The sequence below is a fragment of the Herpailurus yagouaroundi genome, unplaced genomic scaffold (genome assembly GCF_014898765.1).
Source record: "Herpailurus yagouaroundi ecotype Mexico unplaced genomic scaffold, PumYag 140, whole genome shotgun sequence".
Lineage (NCBI taxonomy): Eukaryota > Metazoa > Chordata > Mammalia > Carnivora > Felidae > Herpailurus > Herpailurus yagouaroundi.
In genome coordinates, this window is record NW_024412395.1 from 544,601 (window position 1) to 568,372 (window position 23,772).

Consider the following 23,772-nt stretch of genomic DNA (forward strand, 5'->3'; position numbering starts at 1 on the left):
GCGCACAGCTTGATAAATGTTTACACAGTACTTACCTTTCAGGAGTAGAGTTGCCCAAGATTCCCTCAGGCCACTTTCCAGGAAGTGTCCCAACCCTGACCCTAGAGGCCCCACAGGGGCTTAAAAGCACCATAAAAGTTTCTCAGTAAAGATAACTAACATTTCTTTTTCCCCTCCATTGCCTTCTTTGTTTTTAAATAAAATTTTTATTTTGAAATAATTTTAAATTTGCAGAGAAAAATTAGTATATTCAGTTTCCCATGATGCTTACATCTCACATAACCATGGCACAATTCTCAAAACTAAAAATCACTAGTAATTATTATTAAAGTCAAGACTTTATTTGGAATTTACCAATTTTTTCACTGTCAATTTTGCTGTTCCAGAATTCCATCTAGGATCCCTCACTGCACCTGACAGTTTCTCAGTCATTCCCTGTTTTCAATGACCTTCATAGTTTTGAGGCATACTGGTGAAGTATTTTGTGGAACATCCCTCAATAGGGATTTGCCTGATGTTTTTCTCATTCCACTGGGGTGGAAGAGCACAGGAAAAGTGACATTCTCATTACATCACGTCAGGGTTAAATATTACCAACATGACTTACTGCCACTGTTGATGTCAACCTTGATCACATGGTTGAGTAGCGTTTGTCAGGTTTTTCCACTGTAAAGTTATTTTTCCCCCTTCTCACACTTTACTCTTTGGGAGGAAGTCATTATGCAGATTGAGGGGTGGGTGGGTGGAGATTAATAGCCCCTCATAATGGAGGATGATTAATTAGAATTCCTCTACAAAAAAAAAAAAACTTTTCTTCCCATTAATTTATTTAATCATTTATTTACAAAAGAAGGGCTTGTTTTACACTGTAAGTTATAATCCAATTATGTATAACTTATTTTGCTGCTCAAATTGTTCCAGATTTGGCCATGGAGAGCTCTTTCAGGTTGACTTCTGTATCTTATGACACGCTTCCACGGTTTATTTTTTGAGCATTCCTTACTTCTGGCGCTACATCAAGCTCCAGACTCTAGGTTGTACTTTTCCTGCCCCACCTCTAGAGCCACTCATTTCTCTAAGGAGCCATGGCTCTTTTTACTGGAGGGTTATATTTAGATGCAAGATCAGGGTGCAAACAGTTCCTTTTCAGTTGAAAAGTAAGCCTCCCTTCACTCCAGCAGAACTGAGGATGTCCCAGCCCCCTCCCCTCCCTCTTCAGCTCTCCTTTCCCCTGCCCTCCCCTCGGCTCTCCTCCCCTCTCCTCCTCTCCCCTCCCCGCGAATACCCAGGCTCCGCCGTGGCCCCCAAGACCATTCCAGGCATGCCCCGCGCGGCCAGGCGCATGCGCCACGGCGGTGTGACGTTGGACGGCGGCCAGGACGCAGGCGTGGGGCATTTGCAGCCGGAGAGCCTCAGCGGCGTCCTTGCGCTCTGTCGCCCTGCTTCTGTGCTCCGCGGCGGCGGCCGGATAGTTCGCAGGTAAATGTCCCTGTCTGGTTCCGGCGACCCTGAGCCGGACCCACCCGCCTGCGCCCCTTCTTCTCCCCATCCCCTGGAGTTGGTCCTTTTGGAGCCTCTCTTGGGGCTCAGCCCTGTACTCCTCCGAGAAGACCCCCTCTCGGCTAGCGTCCCGCCCTTCTCCAGTGTCGGTCCTTGCAGAGCCTCTGCTAGAGTTGCCCCGCTCTGCGCGCCCTCCCCTTCCCTAGCGTCGGTCCCTGCTGAGCTTCCCCTTGAGCCGCCCAGCACCGCACCCTTCCGAGAGGACGCCCTCCCGGGCGTAGGTCCCAGCAGAGCCTCCTCTAGCGCCGCCCACTCGGCGCCCCTCAGAGTTGACCCCCGGCCCACATTCTTTTCTCCCGTTGCTCGTGTCGGCCCCACCAGAGCTTCTGCTAGAGCCGTCCATTTGCGCGCGCCCTCCTCTTCCACCGTGTCGGCCCCTCCAGAGCCTTCCCTAGAGCCGCCCACCCCGCGACCCTCTGAGCGGACACCGTCGGCTTCTACCAGGCTGGAGCCGCCCAACTCCGCGCCGCTCTGCAGGGACTGCCCTCGGCCCGCGCCCTCTCCCCTCCCTGGTGCTGGCCTCTCAAGAGCCTCCCCTAGAGTCTCCCAGCCCCGCCCGAGCTCTCCCGCAGCCGTTCCGCTTCCCGCAGTTTCTCCCGGCCGGCTCGCTGCCTTTCCGCTCCCCGCAGGTGCTCCCACCCGTCCCGCTGTCTTTCCTCCAGCTCGGGTGTCCTAGTGCCGGCTGTCTGGTCGAGGAGACTTGGGCTCTTTTTCGTTCCCCTCCGGCACGGAGATCGCACCCTCTTTAAGGAATCCAGAACGGCATTGAAACTCTGCACTCGCGGGTGCGCTCGGCCCCCGCTTCGTTTCACCTACTCTAAGCTGTGCAGTCTTAGGGCCTTGGTTGTACTTTTTCCACATCTGATCCTTTCATTCATCCAGATCAGGAACTCTGAACCTCAGCGGGGGTTTATTTAGAGTTGACATAGAGTTTTTTGTTTCTATCTCAAATGTAGAGTAAATTACATAGAAGAGGCTTTGTAAATGAACGAATAGTAAGTTCCCGTTTTTTCAGGGAAGTGGAGGGAATGAGGTACGACTGTCACACTACCAAAAAATCTAGAGCACCGTGATTAATTCCCAGCACCATTGACTCCAAGTCCCTGAGGATTTTTTTTTTTTAAGTACCTCCTCTGATTAGGACGGGGTGGAGCCACTGCCAGAGGCAGTTCCCTTGTATTTAAAGGGAGGAAAGGGTCTCCTGGTCTTTGAGGAAACCAGTGCCAGTGCAGGAAGTGAGTTGTCAGAAGTCACGAGGGGAATTAGGGCCGAGCTGGGGCTGTTTAGCTGCCTGTTTACTTTGGCTCTCTTTATTTGTTGAACAAATCAATGACCAAAATATTTGCCTATATGTGCTTGTGCAGCCAGGTTATCTAAGGGCCAGCCTGTACATGGGAACGAGAATGTCTAGGGTTTCCTCTTCCTGGTAGTGATTTTTTTACTTGACTCCTCCTCTTCACACCCCCCCCCCCCCCCCAGCAGCATACTGATCTGATCTCTGAGGGCAGAAATCCAGCATATGTTGGAGGATCATCCTGGCAGATGAGGTAGTGTTCAGTAAATGCTTTCTAAGGGAGGCTGCAGAAAATAACTCAGAATCTGACAAAGGTTCTTCACTAGCATATTTTTAATGATGTCAGTACATTTTATAAGTAAAATTCCTAATAATCTCAAGGACTGAATTTATGAAATGTGTGCATCAGTGGTATAGAAAGAACAGATACCACTCTTGTTGTGATAGTCCTATTATTCTTCTGGAAGATACTAGTTTTTCCTGACTCTCCCTAGAAGCTATGCTATGCTTCCCAGTTTGCCACCCTACCGGAATATTTGGTTTCTTTCTCCTTACCTCTGCCTTTTTTCTTTTCTCTAGATGTGTAAATAAATTAAAAATGGTTAGTGTCTCTAACTACAAAAAACTGCAGATAGTAAAATAAACTATTAAACATGTTACAAAAAGTGGGCTGTCATGTTTTATTGGTTGTATATTTGCTTCTGAATTTGATCATGGGCACAGACAGTTGAACTTTCTTATCTGTCTAGTTTGTCTGCCCTTTGATGAGTACTAGTATTAGGCTTGTTAAGAAGTGGTTGCTACTGCCAGTGGTTGTAGTGCCAACGCTACACTGACCTCTGAGTGATGATGGCTCACCCAATTCTTGTCTCCTGTATTTAGGGTACATTTGGGACTTCTTGTTGCCTTTACATTATTGTTATTTAAAAACTTTTTGGGGGGGGCAGCTGGATGGCTCAGTTGTTTAAACATCCGACTCTTGATTTCCATTCAGGTCATGATCTCGTGGTTTGTGAGTTCGAGCCTGGGCTCCACATTGACAGTGGGAGCCTGCTTGGGATTCTCTCTCTCCCCCCCCCTACTTTCTTTGCCCCTCCTATGTTCTCTCTCTCTCTCTCATTCTCTTAAAATAAGTAAAATAAACCTAAGAAAAAATGGTTATAATTTAAAAGAAAAATAATTTTTTTCGGGGCATCTGGGTGTCTCAGTCAGTCATCCAACTCTTGATTTTGTCTGAGGTTATGACCTTATGGTTCATGAGATTGAGCCCTAAATCGGGCTCTGCGCTAACAGCATGGAGCCTGCTTGGGATTATGTCTCTCTGCCGCTACCCTGCTCATGCTCTGTTTTTCTCAAAATAAGTAAATATACATTAAAAAAACTTTTTTTTTTTTTTTAAGGTTTTAAGTTGTCTCTACACCCAGCATGGGGCTCGAATTTACCACCCTGAGATCAAGAGTGGCACGCTCCACCTTATCCTTCCAGGTGCCCTTAACATTATCATTTTTTTTTAAGGTTTATTTTTTTTTGAGAGAGAGAGAGAGTTCTAGCTGGGGAGGGTAGAGAGAGGGAGATAGGGAATCCTAAGCAGGCTCGGACCCATGAACCACAAGATCATGACCTGAGCCGAAGTTGGACACTCTACTGACTGAGCCACCCAGGCCCTTCCCTTACACTATTATTTTTGAAGAACAGAGTTTTCCTCCCTTTGAAAAGGTAGGAACTTTTACATTTAAGGTACAGAGAGGGCTAACTAGAGGAACCAGGATATTGTGAATGAGTCAGTTGTAGACACGCAACTCTAAATGGCATTTCTTAAAATAGTAACGTAATTATAGCAGTTCTCAGTTTTGGAGCACCTACAGGGCTCTTTGGGCATATTATCTCATTTAATTCTCACACTAACCCCCTATCAGATAACTAGTAGTGCCCTGTTGTACAGGTAAGAAGAAAAGTGAAGCTTGGGAGGTTTAGTATTGTGCTCAAAGTCATTGGCTGAGGTCATGATCTCATGGTTTATGAGCTCAAGCCCTGCCTGGGGCTGCTGGCTGACAGCATAGAGCCTGTGTGGGAATTCCCCCCTGCCCCCCACCTTTCCCCTGCTCATGCTTGCTTTTTCTCTCTTTCTCAAAAATAAATAAACTTAAAAAAAATATGAATTGTTGAATATGGTTTATGTTTAAAACTTCCTATAGGTTTTCTGGCATGTGTGTAATGTGGGTATTTTGCAGCTAGTTTGCTGGTGTTTTATTCTGTTGAGACCCAACAGCAGGACTTTTATCTGATGAGTTTTAGTTTATGCAGTAGATCTTGCTCCAGGATATAAATAGTGAAACGTTGAAATAAGTTATGAAGTGATGTGGACTTCAGCAAAGTAAGGCAAAAAAATATTCCTGTTCCTTTAAAGATGGATTTGGTTCTGTATTCAGGGAAGTTTTTTGTTTGTCTACAAGATTTTTGTTTTTACTTCTAGTGTATATATGTTCAAATTTTGACCTTCAAGAGCGTCTTAATTTATTAAGTCTTCTAAGCCATTTGAGAAGCCACCTAATGTGTTTCTGTCTTCTGGAATGTTTTGGGCAAATTTTATTCATGTGCTAGTGAGGAAGTAATAGTGATAATAGTAATTGCTGCGTGAGCAGCTACCAATTCTTGAATTTTAGTAAATGTCAGGCACTATGCCAAATATTTACATGTTTTTTCACCCAATTGTCCAAATATCTATCAAGTAGGTGTTGGTGTTCTCATTATATGGGCTAAGAAACTAAGCCTTGGAAAAGTTAAATAACTTGCCCAAAGTTATCTGTAAGTGAGTGAGTCAGGATTTGAACATGGGTCATCTGTTTTTGTCTCTGCTGCTGGTGTCTCTGTGATTTATGCTTTGTTTTCCCCTTAACTCATTTTAGTTGCATTTCAGGAGGGAGCAGAGTTAGCTGTTTATGCTCCTAATAATCCATCTTTAATGTTGAAAATAGCAAAGCAGTCATTAGCATGGGTAATCTTGACATTATTGGTATATCTTTTGTCTTGGATTCTCATTTTAATATCACTGTGTGTCTTCTCTCTTTGAAAATAACTCTCCTGTGAATTACAGTGTTTAGTGATAAAAATACGGATTTTACATAACTGTAATATTTTTGTTTAACACAGAAAGAAAAATTAAAAAAATGGATGTTTGAAGTCTGCCTCCCCCGCCCCAGCACTGTTTCTAGGTAACCTCAAAGCAGGGCAGGCTAGTAGGATCAGGAATTGGCCTAGGCCAATGAATAGTAGGATACCTCTTTTAGGCAGTGACATGTGAGTGCTCTGTAAGGCTGAAGGCAGGACTGAGTGACAGTGTCTCCTCTGTTCTGGTCAGGGTTCAGGAGCTTGGCAGGGTATGGATTCTAGACAGATACAGCTGCGGTCCAGCTTAGGTGAGGTGGGTCATTTAAGGAGCCAGGTACTGGCAACGGCTTATTTAAGAACTTGTTGCCCTTGGTTTATCTTCTTTATAGGGCATATAGTGTGGAGGGTCTGTATTGTGTTACATACATGTTGCTTGTGGGTTGGGAGCCAGAGGCAAGGTTGCTCTTGCTGCTGGAGGCTGAGACTAAGGCTGATGAGGCAATATGCTGCATATGGTGCTGGTGATAACAAACTGGTGCCTGACAGAAGAGGCTAGTAGTCACAAAGGACACACATCTCTTCAGTGAAGGTAAAGAACTTGTTTTCCTGCCTTCAGTTGAGTGCCCACCTTGCAGTGTCTGCTAGATGGCAATATGCCCTTGCCTCAGTCCCCCTAAGATGTGCTGTGTGGATGATACTGCCTGACTAGAGTGAAGATCCCACAGGGTGCTTGAGGAGGCTTTCATTATCATGGGGCTTTAATATTTTCTTCTTTTTGACTTTTCTGGAGACTGGCTTGTGAGTGCCTGCCCAGCAAGTACAAGTAACTGGACTCTGTATTCCTGCGGGTGTGAATTCCAGGTTTGTTTCCTAAAAGTCCTGCTCTCCAGTGGTTTAAGTTTTAGGCTGGTTTGAAGTCTATTCCTACAGTCTTCTCTACTGCTAAGTTTTATACACTTGAGCCCTTAACTCAGAAGTCTAGGCCTTTTGTCTTAAAAAAGAAATTGTGGCATCTTGGTAAACACAACAATACCCCTTATTATTACCATAATAACCATTTGAATTATCAAGTGAGGAGAAGGTATTATACAAGTCAGAGCGTTTAAACTTTCTTTTAACACCCCCCTCCCCTGGGCCCCCAGTTGGGTGAAATCCAAACTCACATCGGAAGTTGTGTGCTTTCTCTAACACATTCTATAGCAGTGTATTTGGTTTTAGTCATCATTTTATTCTTAGGATGCCTTTCATCCTCAGTTGGTTCTAATGAACTATAATTATTGTTTTCGATTTGGCATTATTAGATGCTCTTCCTTCAGCTGGTTGGTTTTTTTTAATCCTTTCTAAAGACATTCCTTCCTGAAAGCGTCTTTAATTTTTTAAAGTTTAATTTACATTTTTATTTGTACAGACAGTGTGCATGAGCAGGCGAGAGGGTCAGGGGCGGGGGAGAGAGAGAGGGAGGGAGAGAGAGAGAGAGAGGGAGGGAGGGAGGGAAAGAGAGAGAGAGGGAGGATATGAATCTTAAGCAGGCTCCATGCTCAGCGCAGAGCCTGATGCCAGGCTTGATCCCACAATTCTGGGATCATGGCCTGAGCTGAAATCATGACTGACTGAGCCACCCAGGTGCCACGTGTCTTTGCTTTTTGACAGTAGGCACAACTTGCGGTTTCCTGTCCCTAAATTGTAACCAGCTGATTTTCAAGGAGCACTGACTCCTTTTTGAGAAGACCAGTATCAGAGATAAAAATCTGGACATGGGGTGCATGTGAGATTGTCCCACATAATGACTAAAGATAGACAGGATGATACCAGATAAGAAGCTACTTGAGTCCACAGAATTACCCTTTCAAAAAGTCATGAGTTTCTGTTGATAATTCCAGTTTAAGTTTCTTTAGACCTTGTTATAATAGTTTTCTCTTTCTCTAATGGTTTTGAATTATTTTACATAAGCACACCAAAGGTATGTTTACGATGTCCCCTTGATGTAGAAGTTGTTTTTTTTTCTTTTTGAATTTTTATTCAGATGGTCTGAAATTGATTCCCAAGTCAGCTGATCAGATTCCTATTGTTGACATATCTTGAGTGCCAGATACCTGAAAAGTAAAACCCAGGCTTACGCCAAGGCAGTACCAAAGAGAACATGAGTAACTCAGATGTTGACCCATGCAGTTGGTAGATAAAAGGAAATCTCAAGGTTTTTAAGGTTTTATTTGGAACTTCCTTTTTGACACTCTATTTTCAGGGGTGCTAGCGTTGTTAATGGTTTTACAGGTATGTAAAATTGTTGGACTCAGTTTCTTAAAAGACCTTTGAGTAAATGAAGGTTTTTTTTGTTTTTTTGTTTTAATGTTTATTTATTTTGAGAGAGAGAGAAAGGGAGAGACAGCAGGCACGCAAGTAGGGGATTTCAGAGAGGGAGAGAATCCCAAGCAGGCTCCGCAATGTCAGCGCAGAGCCCGATTCGGGGCTTGATCCCATGAACCTTATGATCACGACCTGAGCTGAAATCTGCGTCAGGTGCCTGACTGACTGAGCCAATCAGGTGCCCCAATGAAGGTGTTCTTACCAGTGTTAACACCGGTCTGACATTTTGACTATTATGAATGACAGCAAATAGAGTCAAAATGATATCAAGAATCATTTGAGAATACAAAAAAGTTACCAGAAAAGTTCAGGAAACATCTTTCTATTGCTCCACATTTTTACACAACCACCAGCTGTTGAAGTACCAGCAAAGTTGTAGGACAACTTTGCAGCCAAGTTTTTTTTTTAATTTTTTTTTTTAACGTTTATTTATTTTTGAGACAGAGAGAGACAGAGTATGAACAGGGGAGGGGCAGAGAGAGAGGGAGACACAGAATCTGAAATGGGCTCCAGGCTCTGAGCTGTCAGCACAGAGCCCGACGCGGGGCTCGAACTCACAGACTGTGAGATCATGACCTGAGCCGAAGTCGGACGCTTAACCAACTGAGCCACCCAGGCGCCCCTGCAGCCAAGTTTTATAATAATCGTATTGTGACTTGGTAGCTCCCAATACCTGCTAGTAATTTTTGGCCTATTCCCAGATATTTTCTTTTTCACATGAAATACAGACTGAGAATTCATGTTACGATGGTAGACACTTTACTATAATTACCTAGGATTTGGCATGAATGAATGTGGTTTGATGTTCTGGGGTAATAACACAGCTGTTCGAGATGTAATGCTGTCTATAACATTGCATCACCCATCTGTTTAATTTATAAGTTTGACCTGTTGCTTTTACTAAAGTATAAGTACGTAAAAACGGGGACTTTGGCTTGGTCCCTGCTGTGTTCTTAGTGCCTACCACAGGCTGGGAACATATTAGCACTCAAAGGATATGTGTTGGATGAAAATATGGTGGTGTCCGTTTGGAACTAAATGATTGTTTTAGGATGTTTTAGGCTCCAAGTTTTAGGAAACCAGTTCAACCCAGTTTAAATAATAAAGAAACGTTCATTTTGCCTAACAGAGAGCCTTGGATTAGGGTGGGTTTCCCTGCCAGTGCACCTGCATATCCACTGGGGGAAAGGGGGAGACATTGCCTTTCTGATTCTCATTCACCTGGGACTGTTTGAGCATCTAAATATGTGGGAGAAAAATGGGGAAAGATGGAAAACTTCCTTTCTTGGTGAGGACAGATAGCATGAGTTGGCAGAAATTGCAAGGACATTAAGAACCTTTAGAGTATGAGATTTTGGAGATGCTGGAGTATAGGATGAACCAAGCTTGTGGAGCTCTTTTTGCAAAGGTTTGGAGAGGGGAGAATTTAGCCGTACTTAGATGTGGGAAAAATTAAAGGTGGGGAGACTAATTTGTTCTTTTCAGGTGCCTACTTGGGCTTTTGCTCTGTTTTGCTAACTAACCCTTAAAGAGAATACCTAAAAATGCTAAAGCAGAGAACCAAAGTGGCCCATAATTTCAGCCTCCAAAAAAAATCTATTTTTTAATTAAAAAAAAATTTTAAGTAATCTTCATGCCCAACATGAGGCTCAAACTCATGACGTGAGATCAAGAGTTGCACGCTCTACCAACTGAGCCAGCCAGGCGCCTCTAAAATCTGTTGATTAAAAAAAAAGGATAGAAGTTGCTGGGTGATTCAGTTGATTGAATGTCCCACTCTTGATCTCATTAGTTAGTTCAAGCCCTGCATTGGGGGCTTGAAATATCACAAAAAAGGTGTAATAGGACTGAATAGTCACTTTTCTGATACATGCCCAGCATTGCCTCTCTCCTCTCTTCAGATACACATCCTTAGCAGTTTCTTTGATTCCTTCCACAAAACAATTACGCAGGTATCAGCACATACTGTTCTACCCCCTTTTAAACATCTGCGAAATGATCTGTCACATGTGTGGAGGGTGGGTATCCTTTGAGTGGTCTTCTGATGTGGGGCACTTTGATTGGAGCTAGTTCTTTCCAGTATAAGCGATATTACCACAAATACACAGATATGTTGGTGAACCTCTGCACATGTATCAATGAGGTATAATCCTAGTAATGGTGAAATCGCTGGGTCAGAGTTTATGAATATTTAAAATTTTGATAGATGTTGTCAAAGTTTCCTCCCAAAAGTTTGCAACATTTTTTGTTCCTGCCATCATACATACTCCTTTCTGTATATAATAGTGTTTTTCATTTGTGCCCATCTGATAGGTAATATTGTTAATTTGTTTTGAATTTTGTCTCTTGAATTGAGAGATAAATTGAATGTCTTACAAATTTATTGCTCATTTATGTTTTTTTTTGTGAACTGCCTGATGATAATCATTTGTTATATGTGAGTTTGTACATGCAGGAAATTAGCTTGTTGCTGCCATATAATTGTAAATGTTTTTTTTTTTTCCTTTTTTAAAGTTTATTTGTTTTTGAGAGAGAGGGAGGGAGGGAAGGAGACAGAGATGGGGGCTGGGAGGGGCAGAGAGGTGACAGCAGAGAGTCCAGTTTGGGGCTTGAACTCATGAACCTTGAGATCATGACCTGAGCCAAAGTCAGACACTTAACCGACTGAGCCACCCAGGCACCCTGTAAGTGTTTTCTTTTAATCTTTTATCTTTTTGACTTTTTATTTTGTCACTCAGATTTTTATTTTTATGGAGTTAAATTTATCGCACCTTTTCTTGACTTCTGGTGTTCTGCTTTGACCGGGCCACTCTGCCTGTTGACACCAGTTCACATCTGACTGGGCTGTGTGAAGTCAACTGGGCACACCAAATATAAAGCTAAGGCAGCAGACCCCAGAGCCCCAGGACACTGGGCATGTTAGGAGACGCTACAGGTCCTTGACAGAGTCTTAGTGTTCCTGGGGCTGCTTTATGTTTCTTGAGTGGCATTAGATTTTGTAAGGTGGGTAAGAGTGTTGAGGCCAAACCCTAGAGTGGAAGGTGGGGGGAGGGTTTATATTGACCCCACTGAGGAGGTATTAGGTAAATGCCAAGTGGCCAGTTAGGTAAAATGGCTTTGGTCCCTTCCTCAGCTGACACAGAAAGGGATGAGAATGGAGAGATGGCTGTGATTTTGTGATGTAATAAGAAATGTGTGAACTTCTAAAACCTTGTAATTTCTCCGGGATCCTGGGTGGCTCAGTTGGTTAAGTGTTTGACTTTGGCTCAGGTCATGGGTTTGAGCTCTGCATCAGGCTCTGCACTGACAGCTCAGATCCTGGAGCCTGTTTTGGATTCTGTGTTTCCCTCTCTCTTTTTCTCTGCCCCTTCCCCACTTGTGCATGCTCTCTCTCTTCCAAAAATAAACTTAAAAAAAAAAAAAATAAAACCTTGAAATTTCCTGAGATAGAGGTGCTAGGAGTGTCTTGTGATTCATAATAAGTCCCTTTCAGCCATACATAAGTTTATGCTAATGGGGTGACTCTTGGTGGGTCCCCAGATAACTTCAAAATGGGGCTGGTTGCTGAGGGTCACTCTTGTGATTACAAGCTTAGAACATTCAGGGGCGCCTGGGGGACTCAGTTAAGCATCCAAATCTTGATTTCTGCTGAAGCTGTGATCTCACGGTTCATGAGTTCAAGCCCCTGCACTGTCAGCACAGAGCCCACTGGGGATTCTCTCCGTCTCTCTCTCTCTGCCCTTCCCCTGCTTACACGCTCTCTTTCTCTCTCTCAAAATAAATAAATAAACTTAAAAAAAAAAAAAAGTGCTTAGAACTTTCAGCCCCATCCCTGGACCTGCAGGGATGGGGAGAGCCTGGGTATTAAGTTCAGTCACCAGTGGCCAGTGATGTAATCAATCATGCCTACCTAATGGAACCTCCCTTAAAACCCCTAAATGCCGGGGTTCCAAGAGCTTCTGGGTTGATGATCGCATAGAGGTGCTGAGGGGGTGGTGTGCCTAGAGAAGGCACTTTGCCCTCACTCTTCCATCTTGTTCTTCTTGAGTTATATCCTTTATGATAAACAGGCAATGGTAAATAAAATGCTTTTTCCTGAGTTCTGTGAGCAATTCTGGCAGATTATCAAATTTGAGGAGAGGTTGTGGGAACTCCCAGTTAGTAGGTCAGAAATACTGGAGACTCAGGACTTGTGTCTAAAGTGGGAGCACTCTTGTGGAACTGAGCCCGGAACCTGTGGGGTCGGATGCTAACTCCAGGTCAGAATTGGGTTGAATCAGTAGACATCCAGTTGGTGTCCTGAGATAGGGAGAATTGGTTATTAATGTTGGAAAGACCCCACATGTTTGGTGTCAGAAGTGTTGTAAGTGAAAAACAGCTCATGTGGGCCATTCTCTTTTCTGGGTGTAACTTTGAACCTGGCTTTTTTTATAGGTGGAAAGATGGCGTTTGTGAAGAGTGGCTGGTTGCTGCGACAGAGTAAGTACAGGACATGAGCACCTTGGTCTGGGTTTAATGTTGCCTTAGGGTACATATTTATTTCTGTTGCTGAAACAGATCACACTTAAAAACAAATAGGGGGACTGGGTGGCTCAGTTGTTAAGCATCTGACTTCAGCTCAGATCATGATCTTGTGGTTTGTGAGTTCAAGCTCTGTGTCGGTCTCTGTGCTGACAGTTCAGCCTGGAGCCTGCTTCAGATTCTGTTCTCCCCCTCTCTATCTGACCGCTTGCATTCTCTCTCTCTCTCTCAAAAACAAACAAACAAAAAAAAACAAATAGCAAAGTCTTATTAATATTGTTGCTCTGGATTTTCTCTTGGAAATTTTACAGCTCTGTGAGCTGTGTTTCTGTTCACACAGAGTTCTTTCTTGGTTGCTGCCTTGACAGAAACCAGAGAATGGTGGTAATCCCTGCTGGTTTTTCTCTTTTTCTCACTAGCATGCTGTATTATTCATGGCTGACCTGAGGCCCTGCTTGAATGTAACCAAGCTGAGCTCTGATATATTAGCATGGAGGTACTGCTCTTTTTGCGGGAAATACCTGTCTTGTCTGGGGATTGAACAGTGACTAAGATTCTGAAGTACTGGAGACTTTAATTATAGGGATGAAGATTAGACCTGAGGGAATGAGTTTATTTAAAGAAGGTCTTTTGGATCTCCAAAAGGACTCTGCAGAATAGACTCAATTCTTTATGGAGTTGAATTCACATTCTTAGACTTATCTGTGTGTGTGATGATCTTTCATATACTGTCTGTTCATCTCTGAGACTGCCACTAGAAGTAGAATTCATGGTGTGTTCTGGAGCAGGGAGAACTGACTGCTCATTGAAGAAGGACTAAACAGATTATTCTGCTGTTCTTCTAGAAACAGCAGAGTTAAGGGAAAAGTGACATCATTTATGACTCAAGAAAAAACCTGAGCTGTAGTTTACACTCTTTATTGTTGAGATACAAATTTCTGTATGGGGGATACTTTTAGAACTTAGCTAAAATGGAGACTAACTGTGAAGAATGGACTGCATACCTTAGATGGTTTATAAAAGCTATTATTTGTGAAGCTTGTTTGTGACCCTGTTATAAAGATTTTACATATATTATGTAATCACAACAGCTCTTCTAGTAGAAGAAATTGAATTTCAGTGATAATTGGTAACTTGGTAACACAGGGTAGCAAACCTGTATTCAGACGCAGGACTGTGTCATTTCAACATTGACACACTTTCTACCAGGAGAGAAGCTTTCAGCTTATTTGTCCTGTCACTAGTTCTACATTCCCAGACCTGGAGCTGAACCAGGTGTCCTTCAAGGTCTGTGACAGTTCTGTATTCTAAGAATAGAGAGAGCCATTACAATGTTGGCTTTAAAAAGAAAGTCCTGGCGTATTGGAGCCTAGCCCCAGGCTTTGTGTAAGTTTTCTTGTCTTGGATTTTGTGATCCTATCCTTCCCTAAATTGTCAGGGTATGAAGAGAGCCTTGCTCAGACCTTGAGGATATATGTGCCTTCCTTTCCTGGCCCTTTGGATGTCCTCTGGTTTTCTCCTTAGGCTTTACTGCGCCCTTGACTGAGGGCAGTCTCCCTGTCAGCGTAAGTGAACAGTGACCATTTTGACAATTGCTTTTTGCTCCCTCTCCCCACCCATCAGTGCCTAGCATGATGACGTACACAAAATAGATGTCTTTTAAATAAGTTGTATAGACTTTTCCAGTGTCCTGGTCCATGACAATCTCAAATCCGTATATTCAGAAGATTTACTCCATTTCCCCATCTGCCAGCCAATGTGTGGGTTGATTTTCCTTCTTTGAAAAAGGAGAACTATCAATCACAATAAAATAAAATGAGGTGAAATGCATTATATTCACTGGGTAGCAGAGGTACACAGATAATTACATGTTTGCAAAGAGGTCTCCCAGGCTCCTTTTCTTGCCATTGCCACATAGACCCTTAGGACCTCTGGGCTCTGGAGGACGCTTAATTTGGGAATCTGCAGTCAGGGCTTCGGTGGCAGGTGAAATATTTGGGTAGAACTCTCTAATCCAGTGATTCCACCTGTCTGTTTTGGTGGCTCTCTTGGGTAGTTTCTGTATAGCTCAGGGGCTGCCAATCACATGGATGCTAATGTCACTTATTTATCAGTTTGGGCCAGTGCTGTGGATGCCCCTCTCAGCAAGGAGGGTACCTGATAGTGGTAAAAAGTTTGGAAGGCTGATGTGTTGCCTATTTGGTTAACACTGGTAGCAGCCACAGGAGCATAAGGAGAGGTACACAGAATGGGATTTGTGCATGATGGCCGCCAACAACAGAGTGGGATCTATGGGAACAAAGGATATAGTACTTAGTGTCTGGGTGTGAGGAAAGGGTAGGAGTGACTTGGCCTTTTAGTTTTCCCTTCTCGCTGACAGAGATATTTGAGTTTTATGAAGTTGAGTGCCTAGCCCTACAAATGACAGGATGAATTCCTTAAACTGAAAGGGACATGTGAGGTAGTAGTAGGGATGCACACAGGATGGGGGTCAGTGTCCTGGTTGTGGGTGCCTCCAGTGTCTGAGCCACCCTCCCACACCCATGGGCTTTAAGGGAAGGTGAATGTTAGAGAAGAATAGATGTGAAAGCCCTTAAAGAAAAAGAAAAACATATTTTCCCTAAAGTGGAAGGTACTATTGTTATCTGTATATAGAGACTTCATAGTGCCATGTTTTCTGAACAGTCTAGCAAAGTTAAATAGTACTGGGAAAGTTTTGAGAAGATAAAATATTAGATGTTCATTTTCTATTTAAAAAATGTTTTTAAAAACAGTTGACACAGTTTCAGGTATATAACTCTATTATATATATATATGCTGTGCTCCCCACAAGTGTAGCTACCATCTGTCCCCATACATCACTATTACAGTGTCATTGACTTTACTCCTTATGCTGTGCCTTTTATTCCAGTGACTGACTCATTTCATATATTTTTTTTAGATTCCACATGTGAGTGGAATCATATGGTATTTGTCTTTATCAATCTGATTTATTTCATTTAACATAATACCTTCTAAGTCCATTCATGTCATTGCAAGTGGCACAGTCTCCTTTTGTTATAACTGTAATATTTCTTTGTATATAAACATTACATCTTCCTTTTCATGTTTGTCCATGGACACTTCGCAACTTAACGTTGCTTCCCTGTCTTGGCTATTGTAAGTAATGCTGTAGTAAACATAGAGGTGCATGTATCTTTTTGAGTGAGTGTTTTTGTTTTGTTTGTGTAAATACCCAGTAGAATTATTGGACTATATTGTCTTTTTATTTTTAATTTTTTGGGGAACTTCAATACTGTTTTCTGTAGTGACCGTACCAATATACATTCCCACCGTGTACAAGGGTTCTTTTTTCTCTGCATCCTCACCAGTGCTTGTTAACAAAATCAAGGTTTTATTGAACTTTTTTTTGAAAATTTGGGCCTATTAATTTAGCAGCATTCTTAGTATCTTTAGCGTGAGCTGCATGTAGCCTTGGTACAGCACGGGTGTTTGTGCCATTGGAGTCTGCTTTCTTTTTCTTTTCTTTTCTTTCTCTTCTCTTCTCTTCTCTTCTCTTCTCTTCTCTTCTCTTCTCTTCTCTTCTCTTCTCTTCTCTTCTCTTTTTTTAATTTACTTCCAAGTTAGCATATAGTGCAGCAGTGGTTTCAGAAGTAGATTCCTTAATGCCCCTTACCCATTTAGCTCATCCCCCCTCCCACAACCCCTCCAGTAACCCTCTGTTTATTCTTCATATTTAAGAGTCTCTTATGTTTTGTCCCCCTCCCTATTTTTATATTATTTTTGCTTCTCTTTCCTTATATTTATCTGTTTTGTATCTTAAAGTCCTCATATGAGTGAAGTCATATATATTTGTCTTTCTCTGACTAATTTCGCTTATCATAATACCCTATAGTTCCATCCACGTAGTTGCAAATGGCAAGATTTCATTCTTTTTGATTGCCGAGGAATACTCCATTGTATATATATATACGCCACATCTTTATCCCTTCATCCGTCGATGGACATTTGGGCTCTTTCCATGCTTCAGCTATTGTTGATAGTGCTGCTATAAACATTGGGGTGCATGTGCCCCTTCGAAACAGCACACCTGTATCCCTTGGATAAATACCTAGTAGTGCAATTGCTGGGTTGTAGGGTAGTTCTATTTTTAACTTTTTTGAGGAACCTCTGTACTGTTTTTCAGAGTGGCTGCATCAGTTTGCATTCCCACCAGCATTGCAAAAGAGATCCTCTTTCTCTGCATCCTTGCCAACATCTGTTGTTGCCTGAGTTGTTAATGTTAGCTATTCTGACTGGTGTGAAGTAGTATCTCATTGTGGTTTGATTTGTATTTCCCTGATGATGAGTGATGTTGAACATTTTTTCATGTGTCGGTTGGCCATCTGGATGTCTTCTTTGGAGAGGTGTCTATTCATGTCTTTTGCCCATTTCTTCATTGGATTGATTTTTGGGTGTTGAGTTTTGGTAAGTTCTTTATAGATTTTGGATACTAACCCTTTATCTGATATGTCATTTGCAAACATCTTCTTCCATTCCGTCCGTTGCCTTTTAGTTTTGCTATTGTTTCCTTAGCTGTGCAGAAGCTTTTTATTTTGATTAGGTCCCGATAGTTCATTTTTGCTTTTGTTTCCCTTGCCTCTGGAGATGTGTTGAGTAAGAAGTTGCTGTGGCCAAGATCAAAGAGGTTTTTGCCTGCTTTCTCCTCGAGGATTTTGATGGCTTCCTGTCTTATGTTTAGGTCTTTCATCCATTTTGAGTTTATTTTTGTGTATGGTGTAAGAAAGTTGTACAGGCTCATTCTTCTGCATGTCGCTGTCCAGTTTTCCCAGCACCACTTGCTGAAGAGACTGTCTTTATTCCATTGGATATTCTTTCCTGCTTTGTCAAAGATTAGTTGGCCATGTGCTTGTGGGTCCGTTTCTGGGTTCTCTGTTCTTTTCCATTGATCTGAGTGTTTGTTCTTGTGCTGGTACCATGCTGTCTTGAGGACTACAGCTTTGTAATACAGCTTGAAGTCCAAGCAATCTGCTTTCATCTCTATTTTGATGTATGCAGGTATACTTATGGGGCCAGAGGAAAGTTTCCTGTTTCTGTTACCTGTGGGTTAGAGGATAAAGTCCTTACTGTTTTAGCGTAAAGCATATCTCTCTCATTTTTTTCAGGTACTATTTTGAAGCGTTGGAAGAAGAATTGGTTTGACCTGTGGTCAGATGGTCACCTGATCTATTATGATGACCAAACTCGGCAGAGTGTTGAGGATAAGGTCCACATGCCGGTGGACTGCATCAACATCCGCATGGGGCACGAGTGTCAGGGTAAGTGAAAGTGAGTCTGTTGTGGTCGGCTTCTGTCCTCTACCTTTCCCCATTCTTGGTGGGAATTGAATCCTCTTTCTTACTCATTTTGCTTTCATTAGCAGACCAAAGAAGGGTTTCATTTGGGAGGTAACCACGGTGGACACCTAGATACTTGAATCATGAATCATATGATTGGGGCAGATTGAATTTTCTCATCTGAATTAAACCCAGCAGTTCACATTCCTTGTTGTCCCATGGAGAAGGTGGGAAACAGAGTTCTGGGATCCCCAGGAAGAATGGAACCAACATAGGCAGTATAGGTTTTGTGACTCGGAACGGGCATCTTACTGATGGCAACATCAGTCAGTTACTTAAAAATCCATGATACTTTGGTTTTTGGAGTTATCCCTTATATTCATTTTAAAGGAACAGATTTTTAATAAGTATAGACTTAGATTTTTAATTTTTAGAGCGACAACATGAGTGGAGAAGGGACAGAGAGAGAGAGGGAAAGAGAGAATCCCAAGCAGGCTCCACACTACCAGCACAAAGCCTGATGTGGGGCTTGAACTCACGAACCATGAGATTATGACCAGAGCTGAAATCAAGAGTTGGACACTTAACTGACTGAGCCACCCAGGCACCCCTCTATTTCTAATTAATGGCATTTATAGACTTCCCTGTTTATTAGCTCTGTTTCTGTTTGGAATAAAGAATCTGTTTTAGTAAACATTGATGTTTGAAACATCCTGCTCTTACATAATAGGTTTTGAATTAAAGAGTCACAAGTGGCATATGTGCCTGTAGTAAGTATTGGTATTGTAACATCTTACTCCTACATGTTAGGTCTTGAAACACCAGTGTCCATGGGCCAGCTGTTGAAATCTACCTAAACCAAGCTCAAATATCATAGACCTTATTTCTCGGTACACAGATACTTTAAAAATATGATTTTCACTTTTAAATCAGTGATCCAGTTTAGTGTTTCCTGTGAATAAAAGCAGTAAGTATTTTGTTACCTGATGCTTTGTAACACTTTTCATTGTGTGGGGTTTATTCTTGTAATATCTGGGCTCTTCTGTACATCTCCATATGTGAATTGCCTTTTAGAAGGAACCTAAGTTTAATTGGAACAGAGTTGTGATTTATGTGCTTGGTTCTGTGGAGCAGGACAAAGATGTTTTGTGATTGGAATGTTCTGAAGTACTGGTCTTTTGCTTATCGGAGCTGTTAGGTAAGAATAAATCTTGAAAAAAAACTATGTAAATATTTCTTTATTCTACTTATGTTTCATAGATATTCAGCCTCCAGATGGGAAGTCAAAAGACTGTATGCTGCAGATTGTTTGCCGAGATGGGAAAACTATCAGTCTTTGTGCAGAAAGCACAGATGATTGTTTGTAAGTTTGGGTTTTTTTTATGTGTATAATTTAAAAAGTGTCCTGTTTTATTTCCAGTTATCAGGAAGGGAGAAGCATGAGAATGGAGTTTTCTTTCAGGCATCAGAATAAGTGACTGAGAGGATGTGTGAAAGAAATGTAACAGGGCCTTGTTCCATCTCTAATAACTCTGGTCCTAGTTTCTGTGTCTGGGCAAGCTGTCCGGGCGAGATCCCCGTTATAGTGGGAATGACAGGAGGTATTAGCATGTAGTCATTCTGCACGTGCTCTTTTTTCTTCTCTAGATGCACATTGGGTAATGGGTGTAGTTGAATGGGTTCTTAGAGCTTGTTCTTTTTATGTAAATGTCTTTTTAAAAAGCACGGACATCTGTATTATGAAGTCTTTCCCTTCCTTTGATGGTTCTTATTCCATCTGCCTTCTCTGAAGAAGGGATATGGAGCCAACACTGATTAAATGAAATTTGGGGGGTGGGGTGGAAGAGTTTTTTTTCTTTCTGGCCACTCTGTATCACTCCCATGAGTAAATTCTGGACATTGTGAGAGTTCACTAACAGATTATTGTGATTTTCATTTATATTAAAGCATTCATATGTAAGTGGCATTTTCATATAATCCAGAGAAGTTTGTCAGAGTGCCTGCTCTGCATTTCACATACATGTTCCTCTTCAATATAAACATTTATTCCATGCTAAACTCTAGAGTTTATTTTAAATCCCATCCGTAGCTACTTTTTTATACTCTTCTTTTATCAGTGAATCTTCAGTGATACTTTCTGGAAGAGATACTGCTTTCCAATAGACTGATGGAGAAAGGACTGCATGTCCAGCCAGTTTGCTACTTTTTTTTATAAATCGGGTCTATATATTATTAGTATCTAACAATTTAAACATGCATTTTGAACACTCACTTGGCCCTACGCACTGTGCTAACTGCTTTATATATGGTATTTAATGCTCACCATATCTTACAAGGTAGATGCTGTTCTTGTTACAAGAAATTTAGGTTTGGGGTGCCTATGTGGCTCAGTCAGTTAAGCATTTGACTTTGGCTCAGGCCATGGTCTCATGGTTCATAAGTTCAAGCCCACATTGGGCTCTGCACTGACGGTGTGGAGCCTGCCTGGGATTCTCCCTCTCCCTTTCTCTTTGCCCCTCCTCCACTTACATGTCTGTGCTCTTTTCAAAATAAGGAAATAAACTTAAAAAAAAAAAAACAAAAACAGAAACAGGCTTAGGTTAATTTCCTATATCACTTTTTTAATGCTCCTATAATAAATCATCCTGAGGTTAGTGGCTTCAAACAGTACAAATTTATGATTACATTTCTGGAGGTCAAGAGTCCAACCGTTGTTGGTTGGGCCATGATCCTTTCTAGAGGCTCTAGGGGACAGTCTGTTTCCTTGCCTTTTCCAGCTTCTAGAGGCTTCCTGGTTTCTTGGCTTCTGGGCTGAGCCCTTCTCTTGTGGTCATCTCTTTGGTTCTTTGCAGCTGGGGAAGGTTATATGCTTTTAAGGACTTAATGAATAGTTTGGGCCAACATAGATAATCCAGGGTAATCTCCCTATCTCAAGGTCCTTAATTTGAATTCTATCTGTAGAGTCCCTTTCCCCTGTGAAGTAACATTCACAGGTTTTGGGGATTAGGAGGTGGACATCATTCTGCTTACCACACTTCCCAAGAGTTTAGAGCTAGTAGAATAGACTGAGGATTTGAACCTTTGTCTCCAGAGCTGCTGTGGAGCTGTGCTCTACTGTACACTAAGGTGTCAAATGGAATGTTCTTTTAAGTAGTGGAAAAAATATCTGGAATTAGCAGTAGTTAAACCAGTGATGTTTATGACCTCAATAAATGTGAATTGGTTAAATTTCCCTTAAAAAAAGTAAGATCTGAGATTGGGTAAAAAATACAGAGTATAACTTGTCTATTAACAAGAAACAAACTTGAAATAAAATGAGAATGCTAATAGAGTAAAGAATGGGAGAATGTTAGTTTGCTGTGGGCCACAAACTGGGTGCCTTAAAGCAACAAATGTATTCCCTCAGAGTTTTGGAAGCTAAGAGTCTGAGCTCAATATGTCAGCAGAGCCATGTTCCCTCTGAGACCTTTCAGTGGAACCCTTCCTGCCTCCTCCTAGTTTGGGTTGTGGCTGGTAATTCTTGGCATTCCTTAGCTTGCCACTGAATCAGTCCAATCTCTGCCTTTTGTTTGTCAGATTCCACAGATGAGTGAAATAATATGATGTTTGTCTTTCTCTGACTGGCTTATTTCACTTAGCATTATACTCTCTAGATCCATATATGTATATATGTTTATATATACACATACACATATATACACCACATGTTCTTTATCCATCTATTGCTAGACACCTGGGCTGTTTGGTCACTAAATGCTGCAATAAACATAGGGGTGCATGTATCTTTTCATATTCTTTGGGTAAATTACTCAGTAGTGCGATTATGGAATTATACAGTGGTTCCATTTGAATTTTTTTCCTCTTTTTTTAAAAAGAATTTTAAAAAATTATTTTTGAGAGAAGGAGAGAGAGTGTGAGTTGGGAGGGGCAGAGGGTGGGACAGAGGATCAGAAGCAGGCTCTGTGCTGACAGCAGAGAGCCCAATGTGAGGCTCAAACTCAACAAACCATGAGATCATGACCTCAGCTGAAAATTGAGAGTTGAATACTCAATCAACTGAGCCACCCAGGCACTCCTCCATTATGAATTTTTGAGGAATCTCCATATTGTTTTCCACAGTGGCTACACTAGTTTGCGTTCCTACCTACAGTGCACAAGGGTTCCTTCTTCACATCTTTGCCAACACTTACTGTTTCTTGTGTTGTTTTTAGCCATTCTGACAGGTGTGATGTGATATCTCGTTAAAGTTTTGATTTGCATTTCCCTGATGATGAGGGATGTTGAGCATCTTTTCATGTGTCTGTTGGCCATCTGGATGTCTTTGGAGAAATGTCTGTTCACATCTTCTGCCCATTTAAAAAAACTTTTTTTTTTTTTTTTTTAACATTTATTCATTTTTGAGAGACAGAGACAGCGCGTGAGCAGGGGAGGGGCAAGAGAGAGAACGAAACACAGAATCCGAAGCAGGCTCCAGACTCTCTCAGCACAGAGTTCGATGCGGGGCTCAAATCCATGAACCATGGGATCATGACCTGAACTGAAGTCAGATACTTAACTGATTGAGCCACCCAGGCGCCCCTCTTCTGCCCATTTTTTAATTGGATTATTTTTGGGAGGGTGTTGAGTTTGGTAAGTTTTTTATATATTTTGTATACTAACCTTGCATTGGATATATACCATTTGCAAATATCTTCTCCCATTCAGTAGGTAGTTTTGTTGGTTGCTTCCTTTACTGTGGGGAAGTTTTTGTTTTGATGGAGTCCTAATAGTTAATTTTTGCTTTTGTTTCCCTTGCCTTAGGAGTCCTATCAAGAAAGAAATTGCCATGGCCAGTGTCAGAGAAATTACTGCCTGTGTTCTGCTCTAGAATTTTTATGGTTTCAGGTCTCACATTTAGGTCCTGAATCCATTTTATTTTTGTGTATGGTGTAAGAAAATGGTCCAGTATCAGGAAAAAGCTCTTTAACATTGGTTTTGGCAGTGAATTTTTGAATATGACACCAAAAGTGCAAGCAGCAAAGGAAAAGGAAACCACATGGGATTACATCAAACAGTAAAACTTTTAAAAAAATATTTAGTTAAAAAAAATTTTTTTTTAAGTTTATTTATTTTGAGAGAGAGAGAGAGGGAGAGAGAGAATCCCAAGCAGGCTCCACACTGTCAGCACAGAGCGTGACTTGGGGCTTGATCCCTTGAACCGTGAGATCATGACCTGAGCTGAACTCAAGAGTCAGACACTTAACTGACTGAGCCACCCATGCACCCCAAACTGTAAAGCTTCTGCACAGCAAAAGAAACCCATCGGTAAAATGAAAAGGCATCATATGGAATGGGAGAAATTATTTGCAAACCATCCACACGATAAGGGTTTAGTATTCAGAATATATAAGAATTTGTATAACTTCATAGCAAAACACTACAATTTTTAAAAATGGGCAAAGGACTTGAGTAGATACTTTTCTAAAGATGTACAAATGGCCATAGGTATGGGGAAAGATGCTCAACCTCAGTAATCACCAGGAAAGGCAAAACAAAATCATAATGAGATTACCTCACATCTCTTAGAATGGCTGTTGTCAAAAGACAAAA

General features: G+C 41.8%; 1 protein-coding gene across 4 annotated transcripts in view; it reads left to right on the top strand.

The window, feature by feature from the left end:
* Positions 1-1,356: 1,356 nt before the first annotated feature.
* Positions 1,357-23,772, top strand: part of PLEKHB2 (pleckstrin homology domain containing B2) — a 43,693-nt gene continuing 21,277 nt past the window's right edge. The window contains exons 1-5 of one of the 4 annotated variants that reach the window (XM_040474700.1): positions 1,402-1,479; positions 12,761-12,805; positions 13,267-13,343; positions 18,013-18,165; positions 19,444-19,546. In XM_040474700.1, the coding sequence (XP_040330634.1) occupies positions 18,079-18,165; positions 19,444-19,546 (190 nt within the window). In that variant the 5' untranslated portion in view covers positions 1,402-1,479; positions 12,761-12,805; positions 13,267-13,343; positions 18,013-18,078. Of the gene's footprint in view, positions 1,480-12,760; positions 12,806-13,266; positions 13,344-18,012; positions 18,166-19,443; positions 19,547-23,772 lie in introns of all 4 variants that reach the window. The other 3 variants (XM_040474699.1, XM_040474698.1, XM_040474702.1) reach the window with 3 other exon arrangements.